Source organism: Cebus imitator, unplaced genomic scaffold (genome assembly GCF_001604975.1).
Source record: "Cebus imitator isolate Cc_AM_T3 unplaced genomic scaffold, Cebus_imitator-1.0 Scaffold433, whole genome shotgun sequence".
In the NCBI taxonomy this organism is placed as follows: Eukaryota; Metazoa; Chordata; class Mammalia; order Primates; family Cebidae; genus Cebus; species Cebus imitator.
The window spans coordinates 1,123,718-1,142,273 of NW_016107748.1; the positions used below are offsets into that span (position 1 = coordinate 1,123,718).

The 18,556-nt window shown below is 44.0% G+C and overlaps 1 protein-coding gene across 1 annotated transcript in view; it reads right to left on the reverse strand.

Annotated features, from left to right (window-relative positions):
* Positions 1–18,556, reverse strand: part of PPM1H (protein phosphatase, Mg2+/Mn2+ dependent 1H) — a 298,650-nt gene that overhangs the window by 169,446 nt on the left and 110,648 nt on the right. The window contains exon 3 of the mRNA XM_017510193.2: positions 3,052–3,396. Within this exon, the coding sequence (XP_017365682.1) occupies positions 3,052–3,396 (345 nt within the window). The remainder of the gene's footprint in view (positions 1–3,051; positions 3,397–18,556) is intronic.

An 18,556-nucleotide genomic window follows, 5' to 3' on the forward strand; every position in this document is an offset into this window, starting at 1 on the left:
TGCCTCCCCATTCACCTGGGATTGCTACATTTAACATCTAGCTTCCCACAATGGCAACATTAGCTTGCTGCCTTTGGCCCACCCGGGTTTTTTTCTCAGACTCGGTTCATTTCACAGGTTTCCTGAGCCCAGGGCATTCTCCCGACCCTGCCCAGCTCATGTCTGCTCTGCTCCTGCGCCCCCACACCCCAGGATCACCTCCTCAGCGAACCTTTCCCTTCATCTCTTTTCCAGACTCCTGCATCACCCTGTATTTCCCCTCTCAAGGCTCCTCCCATTGATATTTTACTTGTTTAACGCTCATCTTTGCCTAATTGGCTCAATGCTCTTTTCCCAGTGAGGCCTGGCATCTAGTTGGTTCTCAACAAATACTGATCGAATGAATTACACATGAAAATGACCCAAAAAACTTTCGTTTTTGCTTTTGCAGGCAACTAAGTTTCCAAGAAAAATTTGAGGAAATGAATTGATTCATTAAAAGTTGAACTATTTTAAGAATGAGGCTCTTCAGTTAAGTATTTTTCTGAATGAACCTCTCTTTGCCAGTAAGGTTGTTAAGAGCAAACCTGAGCCATTAATGAGCCTCAGGAACAGCCTGAGACCCCTGTGGAGCCCTGAGTCAATGTGACATTGGCCTCTAGTGGACAAAATTGAGAATGCAGCAGCTCCAAGTAAAAGATGTCCTGTAGCACCAGGCACAGCTGAAGGAAACACAAATCCCAACGTCTCCTTCCTTTTTCACTACTATTACGCAAACTGACTTTCTCTCCCATTTCCAGGAGAGCCCATTGTCAAATTTTTGCCTAATAAAAAAAATTCAACACTTAGCATTCTGAGTATCAGTGTCTAGAAACATTTACTGACATCAGAGCTTCTATGAATGGCAGAGAGAGATTTTACACCACAACTGAGTAGAAGTCAATTTTCCTACTGTAATTCCTTCTTGCTTAATCTTTTCCAGCCTCCTGGCATTTTAAATTGGGATGCAGTTTGCAGGCTATCAGTCTTGAGACAGAGGTGCATTTTATTTTTACGTTTTTATTCTTAATTCTACTTTTTAAGAGATGGGGTTTTGCTATGTTGCACAGGCTGGAATACAGGTATTGACTGACTTACCACCTATGCAACTTACGACCATTCAACTTTACAACCACAATCGCTAGCCACGACTGCTCCGCGTCTGGCAGTGTAAACGTTGCCCAGCTGGGCGTACGACAGTGCAGACCAGCTTCCGGCAGCACTACCATCTCCGCGTGCACCATTTCAACTGTACATATAGCCTACTGAACTTACAACCAAATCGTGTTACGACTGGTCCGTGGTCCCGATCGTGGTCGTAAGTCGAGCACTAGCTGTACAGTAGTCATTCACTGGCACACAAAAAGCACCGGAGCTCTAACCCGCTGGGTGTCTGACCTGGGCTGGTTCACTCCCCCTGAGGCATCCTGGGGGTGCTCTGCTCCAAGGAGGTCACTGCATTGACACTGAACCCATATGACAACCCAGAACTCCTGGGCTCAAACAATCCTCCAGCCTGAGCCTCTGGGTAGCTGGAACTATAGGCATGCACCACCACCATGCCCAGAATGGTACTTTTTAAACCACTTGATAGTCAAAGGGTAAATGTTATCTCTGTAACAAGGAGAGAAAAAGTTGATCCCAAGGAAAGGATAGGTTTAAATAGAAAGAGGATGCAATTTGAGGGGCGAATAGATGAACTATTTTTGCCTTACAAAGGCATCAGATGACAATATGTATTGTCATTATTTACTTTCCTTCTTAGCATACAACCTGATGTCGTGAGGTCCTGGAATGGGCACCACGTGACTACTCAGTTCTGGCGAGATGCTTCTAGCTGCTTTGGCTTCACTTAACAGCTTCTCATTACTTTGTAATCTCCAGGTTTTAAGGCCATGACCGCCCACTTGCCTCACTCAAGCCCTTATAAATACCCTTAAACATCTCTCGTTCGTTATCTGTATGCAGGCTGCCGAGCAAGAAAGAAAGTCTTTAAAACCAAAATAATTGGCTCAGGATAAACCAAGCTCAGAGAGGGAAGGAGCTGGCATCGAACAAAGCAGAGGAGGCTTTTCTGTGCACTCCTGCCAGGCAGAGGGGCAGCAAGAGACAGCGAGAGCTGTGGCACTCTCCCGAGGACATGCTCAGGAGTGAGGCCACCAGGGAAGGATGATGAACTCCTGAGCAGACCCAGTGAGACTGAAATGTACAGACAAATCCACGTGTCTGTGTAAGACTACGGCTTCTTGGATATTGGCCCCTGGCTCTGTTCTCCTCCAGCACTTCCTCTGCAGTATGAACCACATCCCCAGTTGTGGTAAAACAGCCATTCTTACATCAGATCTGTATAGGAAGGGACTTTTGAGCACTTTCCTAAACCTCGTTTCTCCCAACACTGGACTCTATACACATCTGTAAAACAAACGGTGATCAGAATCACATCTCAGTTTAGTGCAATCGTACCAGCTGGCATCCATATTAGTACAGGAAATAAAAGTGACAAGGCCTGTATTTAATAAGCCTGTGACCTTATGCACTGTCTCCCGCTTTCATCTTTATTTATTTATTTGACGGAGTCTCGCTCTGTCACCCAGGCTGGAGTGCAGTGGCTGTGATCTTGGCTCACTGTAACCTCCGCCTCCTGGGTTCAATTGATTCTGCTGCCTCAGCCTCCCGAGTAACTGGGATTACAGGCACCTGCCATCATTTCCGGCTAAATTTTGTATTTTTGTGGAGAGGGGTTTCACCCTGGTAGCCAGGCTGGTCTTCAACTCCTGACCTCCCAGAGTGCTGGGATTACAAGTGTGAGCCACCAAGCCCAGCCTTCTTTTACATTTTTGCCAGCACTTGATGCCAGGAGCTCTGTCTGCCACCAACTTCTACTGGGAATGGAAGCCCCGTTATCACAGGGGACTGTCCGGGTGGAGCCAGCGGCAAAACCGTGTGCGTTCGGGGAGCCCTCCAGCAAGGATGGACAGACCTGGCACAGGTGCCCGCCTGGCCCTCCTGCCCTGGACTCCCAGGGTTACCTACCATTTCCTTGAATGCACTTTCAAGCGCCCCGATGACCAGGCACTCGTGGGGAATCTTCTTCTCGGTAAAGAAGCGTGTGGGGGGCGTGCTGGGGGAGCCCGGGGCCCCCACCCCTCCACGCAGGGAGGCCGCCCGGGTCAGAGTCCGGCTGTTGGCGGGCGTGTTCTCGGGCTCCTCCCCCAGGCAGGTGGGGGGCAGGACGGCAGAGTTCTTCAGGATGTCCACGATGTCCTGCAGCTGCTCCGTGACGTGGTGCTGCAGCAGGCGCGACGCCACCACCGCAGCCCCGGACCCCGCGTGCCCGTCAAACAGCGACCAGTAGTGGCAGGAAACACCCTCGGATTCCTGAGGAGAGGGCGACAGGGAGGAGTGAGAACAGCGGTGGCCTTTGCCCCAGGGTCATACAGACTGTGCCAGACCATTCACTCGTCTGTCTGTAGTCTGCAAACAATGCAGTCAAAACATTGAAAAGAAGCGCTCAGGGAAGGGTCCCCAGGTGAGTCATTGTCGCTACCGGCACCCGAAGGATGGAGTGGTCCCTGCTTCCCCACCTAGCAAGGGAGTCCGAATGATCACATACTAAGTTACTACTTGGAGGGTGAGAGCTACTCTAATTTGAGGTGTAGCTGTTTGCATAAAACTCTCCTACAAACAGAGGAGTCTGCAGGAGTCCAGCTTCAACATCTAACTCCTTACCTCCCACGATTTTTTTTGAGACAGTCTTGCTGTGTCACCCAGGCTGGAGTGCAGTGGTGCAATCTCGGCCCGAGGTTCAAGTGATTCTCATGCCTCAGCTTCTGGAGTAGCTGGGACTACAGGCACATGCCACCACACCCAGCTAATTTTTTTGGTAGTTTTAGTAGAGACAGGGTTTTCACCATGTTGGCCAGGCTGGTCTCAAACTTCTGGCCTCAAGTGACTGGCCAGTGTTGGCCTCCCAAAGTGCTGGGATTATCCCAAAGTGCTGGGATTACAAGCCTGCACCACTGCACCTGGCACCTCCCTTCTATTTCAACCCCAGAGTAGGTTTGGCCTGGGGCCTTGGAAAAAGGCCCCTTTTCTCAGATTTTCCAATGTGAAATAAGTAGACCCATTTACCCCATTTAGAGCCCTTAAATGCTGGGATAATTGTCCCATCTTTCTTGGTCTACATCCTGAATTTTTAGAACATGTTTTCACCCTAGACACCCAGTCTAGTCCAGGCCTCACAAGATGCAGCCAATTCAAATCTCCTTTTTATATTTCCCACCTCTGTCTCTTCATTTCCTCTTCTTGCCTTACAGCTGCATGCAGCCCGTGTTCCCTCATCTACCTTGGGTTTGGTGGCTGCTGGTGGATTTCATAACTACTTCAAGATGAGTACTTCTGAACCCATGTTTGAATTACACGTGCATTAGATCTTAGAGAAAAGGAGCTCAATTATGATATGGCTGATAGAGAGCTCAGAAATAAACCCATATGTTTTCCACTAATCTTTGACAAGGGTACCAAGAACACACACTAGGGAAAGAAGAGTCTCTTCAGTAAATGGTATTAGGAAAAGAGAATATCCTCATGCAAAAGAATGGAATTGGGCCCTCTTCTTACATCATGTACAGAAACCAACTTGACATGGCCTAAAGACTTCGATGTAAGGCCTGAAATCATAAAACTCCCAGAAAAAAATATGGGCGAAAAAAACCTCCTTGATATTGGTCTTAGCAATGATTATTTAGACATGATACCCAAAGCACAGGCAACAAAGCAAAAAGAAACAAGTGGGACTACATTAAACTATAATGTTTCTGCACAGCCAAGGAAGTCATCCACAAAAGCAAGAGGTAGGTAGCCTATGGCAGGAGAGAAAACAGTTGCAAAGCATGTGTGTCATAAGGGGTTAATTTTCAACATAAACAAGAAACTCCTAAAATTCCACTGCAAACAAAACAAAACAAGCAAGTCGATTAAAAAATGGGCAAAGGGCTTGAAGAGACATTTCTGCAAAGATGACATAAAATAAATGGCCAGCAGGTTTGTGAAAAGACGCTCAACATCTATACCTTTCATAAAACTCAGTGAACTGAAATTAAGGACCTTCCCCAACCAGATAAGGGGCATCTAGGGAAAACCTATAATTCATACCGTATTTCATGATGAAATACTGAATGCTTTCCCGTAACATTGGGCAAAGTGCAAAAATTTACGCTCTCACTCCTTCTATTCAACACTGTATTGGAGGGTTCTAGATAGGCAAGAAAAAAGAAAAGGCCTAAAGGTTGTATAAGAAAACAGCTGGGCACAGTGGCTCAAGCCTGTAATCCCAGCTACTCAGAGGTTGAGGTGGGATAATTCCTTGAATCCAGGAGGAGGAGGTTGCAAGAGGCCAAGATCGTGCCACTGCATTCCAGCCTGAGGCGACAGAAAGACTATCTAAGAAAATAAAGTTTCGTTTATCCTGGCTTTGAGCAATTTGAGCATGATGTGCCTTAGTGTCATTTTCTTCATGTTTTATATGCTTGGAGTTTGTCTTTCTCGATCTGTGGACATAGTTATTTCATCCAATTTAGAAAAATTTTACCCATTATTTCTTAAAAAAATTTTTTTTGGTATCCTTCTCTTTTCTCCTTGCAAGAATCTAATTACACATGTAGTGGTCCCTAGAGGTTGTCCCAGAGCTCATTAAGGATGCTTTCATTTTTTTTAATGCTTCATTTTGGTTAACTTCTAACACAATGTATTAAACTTGCTAATGTTTGCTTTTCTTTTTGATTAAAAAATGGACAAAGGATCTGAATAGACATTTCTCAAATTAAGACATGCAAGTGGCTAACAGGTATATGAAAGAGTGCTAAAAAATCAATCATCAGAAAAATGCAAATCAAAACCACAGCGAGATAGCACCTCATACCTGTTAGGATCACTATTATTTAAGAAAGGAGGCAAGTGTTAGTGAGGGCATGGAGAAAAAGGAAACTTCTACACTGTTGGCGGGAATGTAAATTAGCACAGCCATGACAGAAAACAGTATGGAGGTTCCTCAAAAAATTAAAAATAGAACCATCATATGAAGCAATTTTACTGCTGGTTATGTAACAAAAGGAAATGAAATCAGTCTCTATAGCCCCATGTTCACTGCAGCATGATTCACAACAGCCAAGACACTGAAACCACCTCAGCATCAGATGAATGGTAAAGAAGATGTGTATACTGTCTATATACAGTAAGATATCATTCAGCCATAAAAAGAAGGAAATCCTGCCATTTGCAGCAACATGAATGAGCCTGGAGGGCATTAAATGAAATAGGCCAGACACAGAAAGACAAATACCATTTGATCTCACTTATATGTGGAATCTAAAAAATAGTCAAACTCGTGGAAGCAGAGAGTTGAATGGTGGTTGCCAGGGGCTGGGGTTAAGGAAAACGGGGAGGTAATGGTCAAAGGGTACAAAGCTTCAGTTATAAAATGAGTAAGTTCTGGGGATCTAATGTATAGCATGGTGACTACAGTTAGTAACACTGTACTTGACAGTACCTAAGAGAGTAAATTTTAAGTGTCCTCACCACAGACACACAAAAACTGGTAACTATGTAAGGGAATGGATGTATTAACTTGATTGTGGTGGTCATTTCACAATGTACACATAGATCAAACCATGCACACCTTAAATACATGATTTTTGTCAATCATACCTCAATAAAGCTGGGAAAAATAAATCATTACATTTGAAAAAAACGTAACTAGAGGGGTAGAATATAAAACACTAAGAAAAATAAATATTTGGGATCTCTATTTTCAGAAATGGATGGACAAAGGGGTAAGGTATGCATTTAACAATTACCTCTGACTAGTAGGCTTATCCACCCCACAGCAATAAATATTTAAGGCTTTTTTTTAAAGCTGAAATCATTAAGTAAAATTCTTAATGCTAGAAGACAGTGAGTAGGTATGGTGACATGAGCCATTACTCTGTGCTCTTTTAAACTTGATTTCCATTCAATTGTGTGCTAGGTGCTGAGAATAAAATCACTGATTTTTAATTCAACCAATAGGTGATTTGAGCACTTTCTATGCAACAGGCTCCACAGTAGGCAGCAGAGATAAAAGACTGGCTGGGCCGGGCGCGGTGGCTCAAGCCTGTAATCCCAGCACTTTGGGAGGCCGAGGCGGGTGGATCACGAGGTCAAGAGATCGAGACCATCCTGGTCAACATGGTGAAACCCCGTNCAAAGACTTGGAACCAACCCAAATGCCCATCAATGATAGACTGGATAAAGAAAATGTGGCACATATACACCATGGAATACTATGCAGCCATATAAAAAGCATGAGTTAGTGCCCTTTGCAGGGACATATATGAATCTGGAAACCATCATTCTCAGCAAACTGACACAAGAACAGAAAACCAAACACCGTATGTTCTCAATGATAAGTGGGTATTGAATTGTGAGAATACATGGACACAGGGAGGGGAACATCACACACTGGGGCCTGGGGTTGTGGTGGGTTAGGGGAGGAATAGCAGGGGGTGGGGGGATTTGAGAGGGATAGCATTAGGAGAAATACCTCATGTAGATGACAGGCAATGCATGCAGAAAACCACCACCAGGGGATGTGTATACCTATGTAACAAACCTGCACGATGTGCACATGTACCCCAGAACTTAAAGTATAATAAACAAATTCAAAAAAAGAAAGATTGGCATGTGAAAGCAATCTGACTGAACATCTGTCAACTTACTGATCACCAGGGTTGATTTGGCAGATTGCTAACTAGACAGAGATCTCATTCCTTTTTCAGTGCTTCACATGCTTTCTTCCTGAAGCTGAGCACTTCGTTGATGAGGATGATATTCCCCAATAAAGGAGGATCATTCTTCAATCAAGGGTATACAAGTAGCTCGACTTCCCTCTTGGAACCTCCAAACGTGATCTCAAGAAGTAGCAAGATTATTTTGTTCCTGATCTTACAGAATAGATCATCCACAAAAAAGAATCAAGAAAACAGTGGACTTGAAAAACACTACAGATCAAATGAAGATTGGCTGAAGGAAGTATCAGACATGGCCTGATCTTAACAGTGCAGTGGGGAAGACAGACAGTGATTGATATGGTTTGGATTTGTGTCCCCTCCCCAACAAATCTCAGGTCGAATTGTGATCCCCAATGTTGGAGGAGGGGCGTGGTGGGAGGGGACTACATCTTAGGGGTGAATTTCCCCTTGCTGTTCTTGTGACAGTGAGTTCTCACGAGATCTGGTTGTTTAAAACTGTGTAGCCTCCCCCTTCACTCTCTTCCTTGTAAGAAGTGCCTTTTTCCCCTTCCCCTTCCACCATGACTGAACGTTTCCCTAAAGCCTCCCTTGCTATGCTTCCTGTATAGCCTGTGGACCAGTGAGCCAATTAAACCTGCTCTTCATAAATTACCCAGTTTCAGGTATTTCTTTATAGAAGGGAGAGAACATACTAACATACTGATCAAATAATCACACACATAAACATCCCATCTCAAAAAAAAAAAAATCACAAGTCTGATCACAGAGAGGACAAAAAGAAATTCTTAGTACCACACGGCCAGGCTACAGAGGGACAGGACACATTGGAGAAGGCTTCCGGAGGACATGAGGACTAGGCTGAGGGATGCATGGAAGTTCATGAGATCAGGAGGGGAGGGGAGAGAATGCCAAGCAGTAGCAACAGCAGGTGCAACGCCCCTGCGGTAGAATGGTGCCTGACGCCCGAGCACAGACTAAACCACACTGTGTGGTTGAATGGGAGAGGGAGGAGCAAGGGGACGGTGGAGAGAGAGGCAGCAGCTGGACCACTCATTTTTTACAGGACACATGAAGGATCCTGGCTTTAGCTTAAGAGTAACAAAAAACAACAACAACAACAACAACAAAAAACCATTCACTGAAATGAGAATGACAAAATCAATTTATGTTTTTAAAAGATCATTCAAGCTATTCTGTGAGGATTAGAAGGGAAGTGAGGGTGAAAATGAGGATGCTAGGCAGGAGGTAAATCCTGCTCTGAAAAACAGTCATATTCAGGCCATAAGAAACACACATGAACAATGAAAGGCATCAAAAGACAGAGGCATAAACAGTAAGAGCGCTAACTCATAGGCAAGCAGAAAGAACAATGATTACAGATGAGAAGATCTGGATTTGAATCTGTCTTCAGCACCAATCGGCTGAGTGGAGGCAGAACCCCGTTAGGGAGGCAGGACAGGTGTTGGGCCACTCGCTGGCTGTCCCTTTTGCTCAACATTTTCACGCCATGATTTGCTACTGTTTTTTAATCCCCTGAACTAGATAAAACCAAGTTCATCATGAGATTTTTAAGTCTTCAATGTCCTCCTACGCTAGGGGGATGTAAAGTGAGGGACTATTCCGGTAAATACCACCACAGTGTGGCTCTGCTACGCGCGTAAGAGTTCAGCTCAGCCGTTAAAGGTGTGAGAGACCCTAAGGTCAGAGAAACACATCCAGTTACAGGACCACAAATACCTTCCCATCATCGATTTATTTTTTGAGACAGGGTCTTGCTCTGCCACCCAGCCTGGAGCGCATTGGCACAATCACGACTTACTGAAGCCTCAACCTGCCAGGCTCCAGCGATCCTCCAGCATCGGCCTCTCGAGCGGCTGCCGTTCCAGGCATGCACCACCACATCCAGCTGATTTTTTGTATTTTTCATAGAGATGAGGTTTTGCTATGTTGCCAGGCTAATGAACTCCTGGGCTCAAGCTGTCCTCCTGCCTTGGCCTCCAAAAGTGCTGGGATTACAGGCATGAGCCACCACGTCTGGCCACCCATCCCACCATGTAATGAACCTTATATAGCAGGCAATACTCTCAATGCTTTACAAATATGACCTCATTTAATCCTTACTCCAGTCCTCTGTGAGAGGTGTGCTAATTGTCTGCATTTTATACCGCAGGAAAATGACAGACAGAGAGTACAACCCTTGCTCTAGGTCACCACCTATTCAGTTATGCGGTGGGGACCAGAGTCCATGCTTTCAGCCCTCAGCCTCTATGCTAAGGTGACCACTCCTACCCCGTCCCAGGAGGGAAAGGTTGCCTTAATTTAGTGCCATCGGCCATTTTTCTACTCTACAACCTGAGCTGCAACCAGAGTGATTTTTCCTAAAACACAACATTTGGTCATTTTCTCTTGTGAGTCTAACAGCCTGCTCTGTGGGCTGGCTCCTGTCCGTCAGCCTCCAGTTTGCAATCTCTGTTTGAATCTCTGGTGAGCTCCTCACATTCTAGCCCTTACTCCAGTCCCACCCACACCCAACTACAGAACATGTAGCTCATCACAAACCACGAACCATCACCACCTCCTTTACGTAACTCCTGCCTGGCTTTGAGTACTCAGCTTCAACATCATCTTCTTCCAGAAGCTCCCACTGTACCCTGAGCACTATCAGGACAGTGGCCTTGAGGACTAGGGTGAGATACCAGTCTGGCAGGGCAGTCTAAGAAGCCTCAATTTACCACCTTGGGGGTACTCGTGAGATGAAATGCCTCTGCCCCCAGGGGTGCCACGAAAGCTGTGTGGCAAGAAAGTAGCACTAGAGTTTAAAAGGCTCATGAAGGACTGCCAGAGGTGTTTCAAAGAACAATATGAGGCCAGAAAGGGCTATATCGTGTTTGAAATGTGGCCAAAATATTACAGAGAATAAAAATTTATATTCGAAGGTGGCATGATCGAACAGGTTTTGCTACACACTTATTTTATTTTTTTGAGACAGGGTCTGTCACCCAGGCCGTAGTGCAGTGGCGCGATCTCAGCTCACTGCAGCCCCTGCCTCCCGGGCTCAAGTGATTATCCCACCTCACCCTCCTAAGTAGCTGGGACTGTAGGCATGCACCACCACGCCAGGCTGATTTTTGTACTTTTAGTAGGGATAGGGTTTCACCATGTTGGCCAGTCTGGTCTCGAACTCCTGGCTTCAAGCGATCCACTCACCTTGGCCTCCCAAAGTGCTGGGATTATAAATGTGAGCCACCGTGCCCAGCCTGTACACTCATTTTAAAAAGGATATGAGGATGCTCCTCTTTCTTTCCTACCCAGTTCTCCTCAAAATGATGCCATCAACTGCTGTAAGGTAAGCAGGATGGTTTGATGCATAAAGTCAGATCTGGGAACACGAAGGAATGAATGTCTCCTTCATGTCACATGAATAGTGAGGGGTCTTCACCAACATTAGGGGGCTAAGCAGCCTGGGTGATGCAACTGTGAATCCAAGAGAAAGGCCTGGGGAATCAGAAGTGGCATGATGCTTTTAAAGCGTCTGAAACCCGTGATTTCACTGCAAATATACATGTATTGCTTCACTGCTTAGAATCTTCAGTGACTCACTACTGCACTTAAAATACCATTGTCTTTCTCTTAGAAGCTGACAGGTCTTACAGACACTGAATGCTGTAGTTACTAGTCACTCTTCAGCACATCTCTTGCTTCTTTCAGCGGCCCTGAACTTCTCTCATTTCCTCTCTTCTAACTCTCAGTGACCTCTGGAACTATGACCATCATGTTTTTCTTCTGCCTGAAATACTGATCCCTGTCTCTCTGCTTGGAGAATCCTTCAGTTTTGGATGGAAGCATGACCTATCCCATCAAGTCTGCTTGGACCACCTCAGTCCCTGGCCATCCCATTTTCTGTACCAGTATGCATCAGCGCTGCTCACGGAGACTTATGTGTCTCTCACTGGCTCTGGTTTTCCCAGTGAGTGCCTGGTCCAGAATAGATGTTCAATAAATACTTACTAAATATACAAAGAAAGAAAAGGAGAGAATGCTTTTTATTTTTTCAAAGCAATATAGCAGCTCGGCTAATAAGGACTTCATAGAAGACACTTCACATCAGTAAAACCAACAGAATATCATAACCCTAACCTACTCCAGGATTGGGGATGACTTGATCTTGCTTTATTTATCCAGGACTGCGTCCTTTCAGCTCCCTGAGGCCAAGTGTGCCAAGCAAATAAGAAGCCTGGATCTAGGACCCTGGGAATCTCAAAGGGGATCCAAAGAAACTAAAGAGACATTGCCATCTCTGGCTGTACTTGATTTGCTGAGCCTTGTGGTCCTACGTAACCAGTATGAAACTCCCTCTCTCCCTCTCTCTCTCGATCCGATTTCTTCTGAGCTAGGACACGTCCACCCCTCATACCTTTGGTGAAGGAGGAACATCTCCTCAGATAGTATTAACTCTGAGCATAAGATTTTCCATTTATATGGTCAATAAACAAGATTTCAGCTTATACATTATTTAACACAATGCTGGGTATTGACTTACACATTTTCAAATGAATTAAAACAAATTCTATCTGCCATGATATGCCTTAAGAGAGAAAGACCACATGCTTTGTATCAAGATAAATCTGGGTTCTGGAATGTATTACTATGTGACCTTGGGGAAGTTACTTAACTTCTCTCAACTCCACTTCCTTATTAGAAGAAGAAGATAAAGGACAAGGTAAGATGGAGGCACAGACAGTAAGACTGCTTCATGTAATGACACATGTCTTGGAGTCTCCTTTCCTATGTGCCTATAGCAGGAAATGAAAATGTCATGGTTTCCAAGCTCTTGAAGCTAACAATCTAGAATATGATCAGGTAATTACAAGTGCGATGAGTGTTAGAAAAACAAAGTGTATGGTATCATGCAAGTGGATAACATGTATTAAATGTGCAGCTTACCATGGGGTCTGGGGGGCATGCAGGAAGGGGTATGGCTATGAAGGGATAGCACGAAGGAGTTCTCGGTGGTGATGAAACTGCTCTGAATCCTGGTTGCAGCAGTGATGATGTGTTATGCATGTGTTAAAATTAATAAAACTGTCTACCAAAAAGTTAACTGTATGGTATATTTTAAAAATAATAAATAGTATAGCACTGTGTTCAGCACATCGGAGAGGTAAAAACATGAGAAGTAATGGTAATTACTTATGCTATTAAACAGCCTGGGGGGACACTGAGCAGGTGGGGAGACTAAGCTGCACATCTGTGCTCCTGACCTTCAATTCTGCCAAATGGGGTACTCATCTTGCTCTACTCTGCAACTCCTGTTGCTTCTGTTCACCTTTTTAAAGTTATTTCCCCCACAGGAAATCTTAGTTCAAAGGACATCTGATATTGTTTGCCTGTGTCCCTACCCAAATCTCATCTTGAACTGTAGTTATCATAATCCCCACATGTTGTGGGAGGGACCCTGTGGGAGGTAACTGAATCATGGGGGTGCTTACCTCCATGCTGTTCTCGTGATAGTGAGATCTGATGGTTTTATTAGGGGCTTTCCCTTCCCTTTGCTCTGCACTTCTCCTTCCTGCTGCCAAGTGAAGGAGGATGTGTTTGCATCCCCCTCCACCATGATTGTAAGTTTCCTGAGGCCTCCCCAGCCATGCTGAACTGTGAGTCAATTAAACCTCTTTCCTTTATAAATTACCCAGTCTCTGGTATGTCTTTATTAGCAGCATGAGAAGAGACTAATACAACATCAGGCACCCATGTTTAATCCCCCTAGCTCGTATCTGATGGGCGTCACCTCATTTTGCCAACAGTGAAACTGGGGTACAGATAGTTTAAGTGACTCTACTGGTATGTGGCAGAGATAGGATTTGAACCTAATTCTTCAGACTCCAAGTTAAGGGATCTTTCCACCTTCCCAGTATCACACAACTTTGTGTAATTAATCTCCTTGGCTTCTGTTACCCTGTGGCCTTTGCACTTCAGTGTTGCTTGCGTTGTTTTAATTTGTTTGTCCCTTACTAGTAGTAACTGCATACATAACTTGATTGCTAAAATGTTTCGGCAATGGCTCTGCACTACTCTTCTGGAAGTATCAGAAAATGTTGATGGGGCAACAAGCACAGGATGCAAATCAGACCCTTTACAATGACAGTGACTTAACTCTTGACATAATTACGCTTCAAAATTATTCATATTCATTTTCACAAATGCTTAACCTTATTTTTGCTCCAAATAAACATGAGTTAAACGTGTACTCTATTTTAAGAAAAACAGTATCAAGCCCTTTCCTGACTTACCATACCATTGAATTTGGCAGAAATCACTTATGACTCGCAAAGCAGTAACTCTGAGGCAGTCTTCCAGGTGCACTCTAAATTATTTCATTTACAAAGAATCAGTCTTATATGCAATTTATAACACACAAATGCCTACCTACCACTATTCGGGAATACATATGCAGCCTGATGAAGGAAGATTCCAGAAGGTGAAGAAGAGCTTAAAAATTCAGTTTCTCTTTTAGGTTTTCTCTACAGTAGGCTCACTATTACACCCTCTTCTTGTAAAGCAAACTGCTTTTTAATAATTTTATTTTCTTTTTCCCATTTTTCAAAAAAAAAAAAACTAGTATGCCAGAACTTAATGAGTTCTAACTGGGAAAGACTCCTTGGGTCTCTCAACAAGTCTAAGATTGCTCCAAACAGAAATCTTATCTACTAAACAAGGAGCTGATGTCATTTCAGATACGAGCAGGTGGTGCCCACTCAGCTTCAGGTGTACTGATCACAGGGCCAGCCAAGGACGTGAAGAATCAGCAGCTTAAATTTTAGCCCTATTCACACAGGAGCCACACCACGTGCACCTGAACTCCCGGGAATCCACAGACTAAAACAGCCGGCGTCAGCCATCTGGGTGGTTTGAGGTACCCATCCCCTCTTACGGAGAGCCAACGGAGGAGGAGAGATTCTAGACATAACCTCAGGCGGTTCCTGGGGAACCACAGGTGTAGGGCAGGAAATACACAAAGCCAAGGAAGGAGTGGGGTGTGACGCATTTGTTCCAGCTTAAGGAAATGACGGCTTTGCCTGCTTTTACTCACTGCACAGCGCTCCAGAGGTTCGCAAACCTCTTCATCCTCTTCCCCGAGAGGAGTGCTCGCCACACCAAGCACACGAATGTGAGGGGGAACTGAAAAGCAATCGCTCAGCGTGTCAGAGACGCGTTAGAAATGCTTTCCTAGTTTTCACGGAGATGACACTGGCGCCCTCGCGTGGTAGGTCAGCCGATCCTCGGCGCGCCTGGGACTCCGGTGCTCTCCCGTGCCTGCTACTTTTGGTATATGGCAACCCACTGCGGGGGACCTGTTCCCCCAAGTGGTGATTGTACTACTAAATTTTAAACTAAAATTATTCCTCACAGAGTAGACGGCAGGTTAAAAAAATTCTGCAAAGACATTGCTTCTCGGCCTTTTGGCTAAGATCAAGTGTAAAAAAATTCTGCAAAGAAACTGCAGATAGAAAACATGAGCAAATAAGAACATGTCAGAGCAGGCACTTGGTATTCCCAGGAATGACAATCCAGTCGTTATCTGACAATCATCGTCATCATATCTAGCACTCCGAAATGCTCAAGGGGACAGTTGAAATGTGGAATTATACTCGCTAGTGTTAATGATGAATTTTGCCTTGAGACATTAGCTAATGATAGCATGAGGTCTTTGCTCTCAGCAAGACAGTAAATGAGTTACTGTGTGAAAAACACTTAAATCAATGCCTGGCATACAATTAACACTGTATCACTGTTAGTTGTTGTTATTTTAAAACATTGCCTTTTCATCTTTATTGCTTTAAATTATTAAACATTTTAAACATTTTAAATGTATCTTTATAATTTTAAAATAATTATATACTAGATGGATATAAAGTAGTATGGTTATATATCAATAAATCATCAATAACAAACACACTGGGGGTGCATTGCTTTTTCTTTTTTTTTTTTTTTAAGACAAGGTCTTACTCTGTCACCCAAGCTGAAGTGCAGTGGCATGATCATAATTCACTGCAGCCTCAAACTCCTGGGTTCAAGCCATCCTCCCACCTCAGCCTCCTGAGTAGCTGGGACCATGGGTCCATCATCACACCTGGCTAATTTATTTATTTAATTTTATTTTATTTTTGTAGAGATGAGGTCTCCCTATTTTGCCCAGGCTAGTCTTGAACTCCTTGCCTCAAGCTATCCTCCCGCCTTGGCCCCCCCAAGAAGCTAGGACTACAGGCATGAGCCACCACATCTGGCTCATTTTAAAATTTTTTGTAGAGAGGGTCTTGCTATGTTGTCCGGGCTGGGTCTCAAACTCCTGGCCTCAAGTGACCCTCCTGCCTTGGTCTCCCAAAGCTGTGGAATTACAGGCACGAGCCATGGCACCCTGCCAAAAAACCCCGTTTTTAACTTATGATTTGGAGACTGTTAATCTGGAAATAGTTGTCTGAAGGGGAAAAGTGGTATCCTCCTGGTAGTGTTCACAAGTCCTTAGCTTATTTAATATTCTTCTTCCTTTTGCTACCCTAACTATTCAGGTATTTATATAACCGGTGGAGGGGCCGTATCAACAGCATGAAAGGCTGATTGCAGATATAGAAATCCCACTTTGAGTGACATCTCAGGTTTGATTTTACAAAACACCTTGTATGAGCAAAGAATGCACTTTCCACCCCTCCTCTCCCACTGCCAAAGAAAAGGGATTGATCACTTCCCCTTGGGGAAACAGAGTTGCCATATTCTTCTGATTCCCCACTATATATGTGACTATATGGTTTGATTTCCACAAAGTTTCTGGCCAGTTTTCCAGGAATCACAGTGAAGATGATAATACACAGTCCAGAGTATCTGTTACAGGCATTCCATCCACAGGGCTTTCAATGCCCAGTTTTTCATCTGATCCTCACAGCACCACAGTGAAAGGGAGAAGAATAAGCCAATGAAGAGGCAGACATGAGAGAACATTTGAGTGACTTCATGAAAGACCTTCCTAGGGCCCATGTTCCGTTGCTGTCCACATGGAGCCATGATCCTCCAGTGTAGTTTGCTTTTCACCATACCTCTCTTTTTGACTAAATTGTTCAGATACTCTGCTTTCCAGTGGAGGAAAAGAAAATCCCTTAATTTCATATACTTTAATGATTATGCTGCTTTCTTCTCAGGATAGGACAATATGAATTGCAGGTTACTTTGGTTCAATTCCTCCAATAAAATGAGGCAGTAAGATATAAGATAGGTTTAGTAAGTTTGGCTTTATTTTATTTTATTTTATTTATTTATTTTTTTTTGAGACGGAGTTTCGCTCTTGTTACCCAGGCTGGAATGCAATGGCGCGATCTCGGCTCACCGCAACCTCCGCCTCCTGGGTTCAGGCAATTCTCCTGCCTCAGCCTCCTGAGTAGCTGGGATTACAGGCACGCACCACCATGCCCAGCTAATTTTTTTTTTTGTATTTTCAGTAGAGACGGGGTTTCACCATGTTGACCAGGATGGTCTCGATCTCTTGACCTCGTGATCCACCCGCCTTGGCCTCCCAAAGTGCTGGGATTACAGGCTTGAGCCACCGCGCCCGGCCAGTTTGGCTTTATTTTTAAATGGCAATTTCAACATGTCTTAAAATATTAACTTATAAAAGGAAGTACAAAGTTTCTAACAGTTTTGGCTAAACTGCATTGTGATTTATTCTAGAATCAACTGGGGAATATTCTTAAACTATTAGTTTACACATCAACAATTTCTCCCTAAATTAGTTTATGGAAAAAAAACGTAAGTACTGTGAGATAACACTGAAATGCAGCTGCAAATCCAGTATTAGAAACAACAACAATAGATCATATTTATGGCGCACTTACCCCATGCCGGGCCCTATTCTAAGAACTTTTCATATTTTAACTCACTTAGCTCTACTAAGCCTATGAAACAGCACCTATTTTCACCAACTTACAGATGAGAAAATTGAGGTATGGAGAAGCCAACTCACTTGCACAAGATAACACATCTAGTAAGGGGCAGAGATGGGATTCAAACTCAGGTATTCATGCTTGTCCATTCAGAAGGCTTTTTTTCCCCCACGGCTTATGCAAATAATGGTCTTCCTGTAATTCAGCAAGAAAATGGACTACAAGGAGAAGATAATTTCATTTTAGCGCTGTTTTTCATCTCAGTAAGAGCTACTATGGTTTCTGAGTTGACAGGGGACACTGCTAACTCACTCCTGTATCAAAACAGAAATCATAATGAAAATGAGAAGATATTTAGTATCAAAATTTATTGAAATTATACATATCAACATTAGGAGTTATTCTTCCTTTATGTCTGACTTTGCCAAAGAGATTTTCCTGCTACATGTCTCAACTGCTAATGGATACAGAAGCAGCATGGTATGAGTCTAGATGCTGAGGCCAGACTACCTGGGTTGAAGCAAGATCTACACTTTCTAGCTCTGTGCCTCAGTTTCCTCATCAGTTAAAAAAGGCAATACTAATACATATTTATGTATATATTACAGTTTGAGCACTCCTAATCCAAAAGTCTGGCATCTGTGCTCTGACATCTAAAACTTTTGAGCACTGACATCGCAAGCGGACATGACATCACAAGAGGACATGACATCACAAGCGGACATGACATCACAAGTGGACATGACATCTCAAGTGGAGAATTCTACCCCTGATCTCAGTGGGTCACAGTAGAAACACAGGCACGTTACATCTGGTTTATTT